General features: G+C 39.0%; 2 protein-coding genes across 2 annotated transcripts; both read left to right on the forward strand.

The window, feature by feature from the left end:
• Window positions 1-1,170: 1,170 nt before the first annotated feature.
• neff2 (neuronal intermediate filament family member 2) lies at window positions 1,171-4,652 on the forward strand. The gene is made up of 3 exons (XM_083540308.1): window positions 1,171-2,352; window positions 3,220-3,344; window positions 3,447-4,652. Exons 1-3 carry the CDS (start codon window positions 1,393-1,395, stop codon window positions 3,505-3,507), a joined length of 1,146 nt encoding a protein of 381 aa, XP_083396434.1. The 5' UTR covers window positions 1,171-1,392; the 3' UTR covers window positions 3,508-4,652.
• A 1,849-nt stretch (window positions 4,653-6,501) lies between these two features.
• Window positions 6,502-9,083, forward strand: mrps26 (mitochondrial ribosomal protein S26). The gene is made up of 4 exons (XM_083540616.1): window positions 6,502-6,866; window positions 8,052-8,198; window positions 8,288-8,411; window positions 8,800-9,083. The coding sequence occupies exons 1-4, from the start codon at window positions 6,646-6,648 to the stop codon at window positions 8,929-8,931; spliced, it is 624 nt and encodes a 207-aa protein (XP_083396742.1). The 5' UTR covers window positions 6,502-6,645; the 3' UTR covers window positions 8,932-9,083.
• The last annotated feature ends 1,723 nt before the right edge of the window (window positions 9,084-10,806 follow it).

Consider the following 10,806-nt stretch of genomic DNA (forward strand, 5'->3'; position numbering starts at 1 on the left):
ATTTGCCAGTAAACAGTCAATGTTAATATTTATTGGCTGTTTACTGGCACAAAGATTTCAGTTTTGCCTCTGATCTTTTTGGGTATTATGCAACAAGTTTTGCACACCTGTGTTTTGGGAGATTTTCTGGTAAATCCTCTCAAGCTCTGTCAGGTTGGATAGGGATCATTGATAGGATCGTTGATCCTTCGGCCCAGACTGGGGTTCTGAACAGGTTTTTTTTTTAAGGATATCGCTGTACTTTGCTCCATTCAGGTTTCCCTCAACCCTGACCAGTTGTCAAGATCCTGCTGCAGTAAAACACACCATGGCATGATGCCGTGATCATGCTTCGCTTTTGGCATGGTTTTGGGCAGGTGATTAGTGATAAAAATGAAAAAAGTGAAGGGGGGGTCTAAATACTTTTTGGAATCACTGTATATACACAGAGTAGTATGTGGAAATAGGGAATTTTGGAACTAGAAGTTAGTGAACCTGGGATGAATTTGTAGTGGTTTACAGAGAAAATTGTTCTGACATACAAAATGGTTATTTATGAACTAAAATATGATACTCTGGGCATTCATCGGAGCTGGGCAAAATGTGGTAAAGGAATTAATAAACAGCTGGCTTTTATCGAACAGGTACCAATGGCAAATCATTTGCCTTTCTTTTTACTCGAAATGATTTACTATGGGAAAAGGTAAGAAATACGCAGTTGAGGGGTAAAGGTCTTACTGAAGCACCCAAACACCGCTGCTTGACAGTACAGGGATTTGAAGTCATGACTCCTATTAATAACTGAAAGTTCAAAGATGTTAACCACTGACCTACTATACTAGCCTACTTCCCTAAAAGTAGTCTTAAAGGCCTGAAAACTAATATTCACTTCTGTAGTCCTGTGGATTTTTTTTTTTATCAAATCTAATTTTAAAATCAAGCATTTTGATTTGCACAATATAATCCTTAAATACTCAAATTAATTTGTATAGTGTTTATTTGCATACATTCGTTTCTATGCATACCTTGTGTTTGTATTGTTTTAACGTTAGATGCAATATCCTTAAATACTGTGTACAGTTTGCATTCTGGTTTTTGTGTTCTCTATTTTTTCTCTGAGAGATGTAAGAGCCTGGCATCTCTCCTCATGCTTGCCTGAGTGTAACGTAAGACCAAACTCCACCACTGCTCAGCATCTTATTGGCTGAGGCTGAAACGATGGTGTGTGTGTGTGTGTGTGTGTGTGTGTGTGTGTGTGTGTGTGTCCTATAAAGCCTGCTGCACAGCAGTATTTCTGAACTGGTGCAGTGCCGGTTCATCTCCACCGATGGTGTGCAGAAAAAGGGGGACCTAGAAGAGAAACTTCGTCAAAAATCTCCACACATATACAAAAACCCCCCAAAATTCATCATCATGAGTTTAATTTCCTCCTCCTTCTCACTGACCAGGCGCTGGGACAACCATTCCAGCCCTTACCGCATCTCCCAGATGCCCTTCACTTCTTCTCGGCGGCTGCTGAAGTCTGAGCCTATGCGCTTCTGGGAACCAAATGAATTGAGTGTAGTGTGTACAGAGCTGGTGGGACTGAGAGCTCAGGAAAGAGAAGAGTTAGTAGAGTTGAATGACCGCTTTGTCTCCTACATCGAGAAGGTGCATTATTTGGAGCAGCAGAATCGGATGCTCATGGTGCAGCTGGAAGCCCTGCATGGCATGCAGACTCAGCCATCTCGACTGCAGCAGCTGTACAGGCAGGAGGCACAGAAACTTCGCCAGCAGCTGCACCTTGAGACTCAGGACAAGGAACACGTTGAAGTGCGGAGAGAAAAGCTGCGAGTGGAGCAGGAGCAGGTAGAGAAGCACTGGCAGGACGAAGTGCGGCGGCGTGAGCGGGCCGAGGACGAGCTGCAGCGTGCCAGGGATGAGGCAGACAGAACAACACTTTTGAGCAGCGATGCTGAGGTGAGAGTGATTTCTTTGGCGCAGGAGTTAGCCTTTCTGAAGCAGGTGTTTGCAGAAGAGCGGGAGGGGCTGAAGGTGCAGCTGCAGGTGTCCAGGCTCAGCGTGGAGCCCGATCTGAACAGGCCAGACCTCTCTGCCGCCCTGAGAGAGATCCGTGGCCAGTATGAGAGCCTGGCCAGGCGCAATATGCAAACCGCCGAAACCTGGTACCAGGGAAAGGTGGCCAACGTGGCACAAGCAGCCGATAAGCAGCAGGAGGCTGTGCGCTTGGTACGCGGGGAAACGGCCAAGCACCGTCAACTGCTGCTCACCTGCTCCAATGAAGTTGAAACTCTGCAGAGTGTCATCAACTCACTAAACGCACAGCTCCGAGAACTGGAGGAGACCCAGAGCGAGGAGGTTGCCAAGTATCAGGTATTAGACAAATCACTGGCTGAGGTCATTCATTGACTAACAAATCATGCTACTATATTTTTTTTGTGTGACAAATATGTCATCCTTTCTTTTTATACAGAAATGATTCAATATTTGCTTATATTAAATATATGGCTACTTTACGCAATTATAGTAATTAACACAAATCCTTCTGCCTTTCATTCGAGATTCCGCAGTTTAAAGAATTGTGCATTGCTCCTGAGGCAGAATGCTGACTCATTCTTAGTGCTGATGGATGAGCAAATAGCTTCACTTTAGTGTCCACAGACTGTACACCTACTACAAGTAAAATCTCTCTCTCTCTCTCTCTCTCTCTCTCTCTCTCTCTCTCTCTCTCTCTCTCTCTCTCTCTCTCTCTCTCTCTCTCTCTCTCTCTCACTCTCTCTACATATATATATACATATATATATATATATATATATATATATATGTATATGTATATGTATATGTGTATATATATATATATATATATATATATATATATATATATATATATATATATATATATATATATGTAGAGAGAGAGAGAGAGAGAGAGAGAGAGAGAGAGAGAGAGAGAGAGAGAGATTTTGCTTGTAGTAGTTGTACAGTCTGTGGATATATATATATATATATATATATATATATATATATATATATATATATATATATATAGAGAGAGAGAGAGAGAGAGAGAGAGAGAGAGAGAGAGAGAGAGAGAGAGAGAGAGAGAGAGAGAGAGAGAGAAAGAGAGATTTTGCTTGTTGAATTTTTAACTGCCTGTATGTATAAACAAATATATGGTATAGATTTAGTGAATTCTCTTTGCTCTGCCATCGTTATTCGTCCTAACTATTTGCTCTGTAGGGGAGGATAAGTCATCTGGAGAGGGATATTGCTAAGGCTAAAGAGGAGATGGCACGCTATTTAAAGGAATATCAAGATCTGTTGAACGTGAAGATGGCCCTGGACATTGAAATTGCAGCATACAAGTAATATAATAATTCTATATATAATAATATTAATTGCTCTCTTAGTTTTATGTTGTGCACTTACTAATTTTTGTGTGCTTTTGATTATATTTGTTTCAACAGGCAGCTGCTTGAGGGGGAGGAGATTCGTCTGACGTACTGCTCTGTGCCTGTTTTGGCATAAACCCAAACCTATAAATCGCCTTTCAAAATTTTACCCATCTCATTGATTCTGATCATTTATGATCACCAAAATCATCTATCTCAAGACACTTTACACACAATTGTTTCCTGATACATTTTGTAAACCTTTGGAATTTATGTTTGCCCCTTAAAAAAGGAGACTTCAGCTTTGTCCACAAAAACCCAGTATGGCTTCAGGCTTTCATATCAGCCAAGCAGGTGTTATATTTGATTGTTTAGGTGTAACCACTGTTTGGCTGGAATGAAAGTCTGCAGCCAGACATCAAGTTTAATTCGAATCCTAATTCTCGCAGCTCCAAACTATGTTGCCTAAACCTTTACCCCCAGGACCTAGACCCACTTTATGACACTTAACAATAATCCCATTTCCACCATCACTGATTTAAAGAGAAATGAGCCCTTGTGTTAAACAAGAGGTAAACCAGGATTTCCCCCTTCTTCTTCACACTCTAAATGAAACAAGGGCACAACGGAGAGAACACTAAGTTTAGCACTTGCCCAGTCAGAGCTCTTGTTGGTGAATTATAAGTCCTCGGTTCTTCTCCAAGCAAAATTCATGGCTGGTGATCGAGCCCCTTCTGTTCAAACTATCGGCCAGTTGTTTGTGAAGGTGGAATATTTTCTAAACTAGTCATACTTTAGGCACTGGAAATGAACCGAGACAGTAACTTTTTTGTCCTGAATTTTGACTCAGTATCCACCAACAGGATGTTACTCTGCACAGCGACCCTGTAAGTGTGATAAGTGAACTGACTGAATGGCTTTTAATGCCTTTCAGAGCTGAAGCACCTCATTTGCTTATTGTTTATATTCCTAGATAAACTTTTAGTCTGCATCTTAAAATTGTGAGCTTTGGTTGTTAGAGTAATTGTAATATTATTTTACTTGCTAGGAATATATTGACTAAAAATTTCAAATATTGTTAATAATGAGTAATTAGCTAGAGGAATTGTGTTTATCCTTATAAAACACTACACTGGTGAATCTTTGCGCTTTCATCTGCTTCTGTTACATCTGTTTATTAATGTGAAACTAAGTCAATTGCTAGTAGGTTGAGAAACAAGCAGAGAAGTAACATCTGCTCCTAAAAACAATACCTACTGAATAAAACTAATTCAAAACTTACCATGCATTGCGTGTTGTATCTTTGTTTATAATCTATAAAATGGTTTAAATCTTGTTTTTTTTTTTATTCAAGTCTTTCAGTCAAAGATATAAAAAGAAATACAACAGCAATTGTTTTGACTTATTATTTGAGAAATCTAAATTAATTTATTCTCTTTGTTTGCAGGGGTATGTTTTCTGGTATTTATAGGATCTATACAGCTACTTTATTGAGCCCAGATTTGAGTGGTTGTGTGTGAGTTTTACACTTGCTCTCAGTGCATCCCATAGAGGCTCAAATGATAGCAGTTCTGACTTTTTTCAGTAAATCTGATTATTTGGATGACCTCACAAAAAAAAAAAAAAGGCGACTCATGGGTTATTGCGTGTTGTTTTTATTTTTGCATTTTGAAAAGACAATTTTAACGCTATAAACTGTAGCAACAGAAGAAGAAGAAGAAGTGGAAGAAGAAGAAGATAAAGTATTGATTAGGAAATGCCCAAACTAGGGCTTGTGGGCCCAAATTGACCCTTGGTGACCTTTCATTTGACCCACTATGCAATTTATAAGAAGAGAGGAAAAAAAGAAAAAAGTAACTGAGACAGACCTTTATTTTTAATTAAAAATAAAAATTTAAAGCTGAAACAGTGAACTTTCAGTCTTAAGAAACTGAAAAGCAAACTAACCGACTCTCACCTACACAGTATTGTGTGTCAGTAAGTCAGCTGTAGGCCAATTTGGAAAAAACTTTAAAAAAATAAATAGAATATTACATGGCTGGCCAAATCAAAGATCACCACAGATTAGATTTGGCCAATGGGCTCTAGTTTGGGCATCTCTGGTGTAAAGGCAACAGTTGTATGAAGGCACATTCTGTATTCAGCATTTTTGTTGCATATAAGTAGAGACCCCTAATGGGAGAAGCCGAAAGAAGAAGAAGAAGATGAAGAAGAAGATGAAGAAGAAGAAGAAGGAGGAGGAAAATAATAAGAAGAAGGAAAAGAAGAAGAAGGAAAAGAAGAAAAAGAAAAAGGAAAAGAAGAAGAAGAAGGAAAAGAAGAAGAAGAAGGAAAAGAAGAAGAAGAAAAAGGAAAAGAAGAAGAAGAAGGAAAAGAAGAAGAAGAAGAAGAAGAAGAAGAAGGAAAAGAAGAAGAAGAAGAAGGAAAATAATAATAATAATAATAATAATAAGAAGAAGAAGAAGAAGAAGAAGAAGGAAAAGAAGAAGAAGAAGAAGGAAAAGAAGAAGAAGAAGAAGAAGAAGAAGAAGAAGGAAAAGAAGAAGAAAAAAAGAAGAAGAAGAAGAAGGAAAAGAAGAAGAAGAAGAAGAAGAAGAAGAAGAAGAAGAAGAAGGAAAAGAAGAAGAAGAAGGAAAAGAAGAAGAAGAAGAAGAAGAAGGAAAAGAAGAAGAAGAAGAAGGAAAAGAAGAAGAAGAAGAAGAAGAAGAAGGAAAAGAAGAAGAAGAAGGAAAAGAAGAAGAAGAAGAAGAAGAAGAAGAAGAAGGAAAAGAAGAAGAAGAAGAAGGAAAAGAAGAAGAAGAAGAAGAAGAAGAAGAAGAAGAAGAAGGAAAAGAAGAAGGAAAAGAAGAAGAAGAAGGAAAAGAAGAAGAAGAAGGAAAAGAAGAAGAAGAAGAAGGAAAAGAAGAAGAAGAAGAAGAAGAAGGAAAAGAAGAAGAAGAAGAAGAAGAAGGAAAAGAAGAAGAAGAAGAAGAAGAAGAAGAAGAAGGAAAAAAAGAAGAAGAAGAAGGAAAAGAAGAAGAAGAAGAAGGAAAAGATGAAAACGTGGGATGCGGTTTTACATCTTACCATTAGATGGCAGTATGTAACACTTGTTTCCTATCACACATAAACACAGTGAGTAAAAGAAAAGAAAGCACTTCCTCTGTGAAAGGTCTTCAGCATGGCGACCTCCTGCCAGAGGCTCAATGTTGCATAGCCGCACTGTGTACAGTAGGATCCACTGTTGAGTGGTTTATATAAACAGGTGTTAATCGAACATACACAGGAGTATACAATGTTTTCGGCGTTAGTTCGGAGTCGGACTCGTGTCTCTGTGGTGCTGTCCCCAAGGTTTGGTGTTGTGCTGGAGAGTGTACGGGGCAGGAAGTCTCGCAGTGACCCGAAAGCCAAGTCCAAAGCGGGCCGGATCAAGACCCCGCCCCCGGTGGACCCTGTGGAGATGTTGGTGCTGAAGGAGCGCTTCACTGAATATAACCTCATCATGAGGGCGCTTAGGTAAAGACTTCTACACCTCAGTGTCCTACAGAAACATGCTTCCTCAGACACCGAGAGGCTTTTAATGCAAACGTGCCGACAGGCTGCTTGTCTATAGACATTGGTTTTGAAGCTTTTTAATTTCCATGTGCATAAAAAGCACAATTACATTATTACTCTGCTTGTTGTGCTTCAAACCTACACATAATGCCAACATATTTACAGTCCAACGACACCACAGCACCACAACAATGCTCAGATTCAGAAGACATTTTATACACACACACACACACACACACACACACACACAAAATTTAATAATAATAATTGACTTAATGAGGTTGTTAAACTGTCTAATAGCTTGGGGTTACAGACTGACCCTGAATCTTGCACTCCGATTTCTGATATGTATTTATTTATTTCCCTGATTGGAGAGCAGTGTATCTGCTGGCTGGCCAGGATCATGTGAATATCCAGATACCTGAAATGCACTAGTGATCCTCCATGCAGTCCTTATCGCATACGCCTTCTATATGGTCATACTCAGTGCATCACCAATACTTATTACAATGTCTTCTTAAAAAAAATTTAACTGTGATATTTGTGTTAGCTCTGTTTTAGTTATACATTAATTTTAAATTGGAAAGAGACTTTAAAAAAAAGCTGGGCATCAACGGAGAAGGTTTCCCGAACCTTTAATGATCTTTGGTTCTCCGAGTTCAGACAGTGGATATTCACAAACCAAATATTTACATTTAGGCGTTTGGCACACGCTCTTATCCAGAGTGACTTACAATGATCTCATTCATACAACTGAGAAGTAAAGGGTTAAGGGCCTTGCTCAAGGTCCCAGCAGTGGCAGCTTAGTGGTGGGTCTGATCCGAAGTCCAACATCTTAACCATTTATTACCCACGTCCCAAATATTAAACATCCCAATATCTATGGAAGGCAATGGAATAAAAGCTGCATCTGCTAAACTTTTAAAAAATTGTATTGATGATAAAATTTTACTTTTTTTAACAGAAGATTTTGAAAAAGTAAATGAATCATGAATATCATGAATAAATGAATCATGAATATCATGCAATAATGTGACTGAGTTGATCAAGTGTCTAACAAATAAACACAGTATATTCTACAGATAAAGTAGACTGGGTTTGTGACTTCTATATGTATGCATGAGCTTGTGTGTGTTGTGTTTACAGACTACAGTTTAAAGAGGAGATGCTGAGGAAGCGCTATGAGGAAGAAACCGGATCTCTGGCAGAAGAGAGAGCCAAGCAAGAGACTGAGGAACACCGCTCATTAATGGCCTGGAATGATGCAGAAAACCTTAGACTGCGAAAAATCCGGTGAGAGAGAAATATGCACTGAAAGCACTTAGACAGCATGTGTGAATTGTTCAGCACTGAGTAAGACTGTATTTTACTGTGCCTGTTAGTGAGCTGCGTGTGCAGAAAGAGACTGAGGCTGCTGAACAGAAGAGTAAAGAGGCAGCGATTTTGCATCAACAAGAGCTTGAGAATTACATAAAAGAAAAAGAGAAAGAAATCCTGCGGCTACAGGTGGGAACAATAAACAAATAATGCAATACAGGTAGTCATCGACTTACGACCACGAATGGTTCCGACAGACCGGTCGTAACACGATTTGGTCGTAAGTAGAGTAGGCTATATGTACAGTACTGTGGAATGATGTTATAAAAATCTTTAAGTAGTATTTTATCATTTTCTTTCATTATTGTTATACTGTATATATCATCATTTTCTTTGTTCATTTTATGCCATTTGTATCATCTCTACACCATTTTGTTTCTTACTGTCGTACGCCACGGCTAGCGATTGTGGTCGTAAAGTCGAATGGTCGTAAGTTGCATAGGTCGTAAGTCGACGACTGCCTGTACACACTTTTGATCATGAGAAAATATTTACCTTTAAATGATCTCTCTTTTAGGAAGAGGCAAAGAACTTTATTACACTGGAGAATTTGGATCAGCGCATTGAGGAAGCATTGGACAACCCTAAAAACTACAACTTTGCTATAAATAAAGAGGGACAAGTTGTCAAGCGAACTGTGCAGCAATAAGAAACATTGATCAAATCGGGTTTGAAGAGACTGAACAAATATTCCTGTCTATTTGTGCTAATAAACCTGTGCGTTTGTGTTCATTCCTAGGATGTCACATTTGATGTAAATTTAACCTGTGTTTCATATAAACATGCATTTAATTTCCCTTATGTGAAAATGACTGTTTTTTAAAGCATTTTTGTCATCATGTCAATGATGGGGTTGGAAACGCAGTTGCACTACGTGGTCGTGTTTCTTAAGGATGTTTGGTCTTGAGGACTCATCTGAAGATGCTTCTATACTGGTCACTCTCAAATATTCCTTAATTGGATAAAAAAAACAGGCTGGCCTGACTAAAATTTGCAAACTGTATATTTGATTTAAATAATGTTTAAGTTCAGAGAATAAGTGAGTTTTGAAAGGATTTTCCCCCCTCTAGGTTTACTGTTTCTAAAGGATTCCGGTTGCTTAGTGATTTTATGTGTGTTTCAGTAAAGAAAGATCAAACATGGAACGGTCATGTAGAAGCCTTGCTGGACTATTTTACATTAATGAAGCCTGCAGGCTTGTTTCAGCAAGTTACTCAGAATTACTGAGATTTTAAAGTACATAAAAGGCAGAATGTTTCAGTATCTACCACAGTGAATGAAATAATTATATGAACCCCTTATGAAAGTCTAGAATTTTTATGGTAGGTTGATTTTAACAAAGAGAAAGAATATTTTTTTTTAAAATCCAGAAAAAAATGATAAGTTAATATTATATATAAATTAATTAGTTTTTGATCGAGTAAAATAAGTATTTGTTCCTGTTCCAACCAGCAAGACTTCTACAGACCCAAATTAGTCCTGTCCCTTTAAGAAAGAACTCCTAATATCAACTCATTATGTGTATAAAATACACCTGTCACAGAATCAACCTCCAAAGAGCAAGACCAGAGAGCTGTCAAAGGATGTCAGGGATGAGATTGTAGACCTACACAAGGCTGGAATGGGCTACAAGACCACCACTGTGGGTGCGAAAATAGAAGAAATACAAGATGTCAATCGCCCTCGCTCTGGAGCTCCATGCAAAATCTCACCTCATGGGGTAAGGATGATTCTGAGAAAGTTAAAGGATCAGCCCAGAATTATATGGGAGAAGCTTGTTAATGATCTCAAGGGAGCAGAGACCAGTCACCAAGAAAAACATTGGTAACACACCAGGGCTCTGCTCAAGAATGCACATGAACGGACACGTCTGACATTTGCCAGTGAACACCTGAATTGTTCAGAGAATGCTTGGGAGAATGTGATGTGGTCAGATGAGGCCAAAATGTAGCGCTTGGAGGCAGAGAAATGCTGAATATGACCCCAAGAACACCATCCCCACTGTCAAACATGAAACATTTTGCTTTGGGGCTGCTTCTCTGCTGAAGGTACAGGAAGACTTCACCACATGAATGGGGCCATGCACTGCAGAATCTCCTCCTGATCTCAGTCAGAACACTATAGTTGGGTGGTGGATGTGTCTTCCAGCATGACAATGACCAAAAACATACGGACAGTGCAACAATCTGATGGTCTTGTAGCCCATTCCAGCCTTGTGCAGGTCTACAATGTTGTGTCTGAAGTCCTTTGACAGCTCTCTGGTCTTTCCCATGGAGGTGGAGAGGTTTGAAAGGAAGAGGTTGATTCTGTGATGTTTTTCATTCACATAATGATTTGACATTAGGAGTACTTTCCTAAAGAGACAGGACTAATGTGGGTCTGTGGGAGTCAGAATTCTTTCTGGTTGGTATGGGATCAAATACTCGATTAAAGATAAATTGATTTATAACCATCTTTTATGGGGGTTTTTTCTGGATCAAATTATTATTCCCCCCCACCCCCCAGGAAATCCTAATTGTTATTC

This window comes from Silurus aristotelis, assembly GCF_946808225.1.
Source record: "Silurus aristotelis genome assembly, chromosome: 4".
Classification (NCBI taxonomy): Eukaryota; Metazoa; Chordata; class Actinopteri; order Siluriformes; family Siluridae; genus Silurus; species Silurus aristotelis.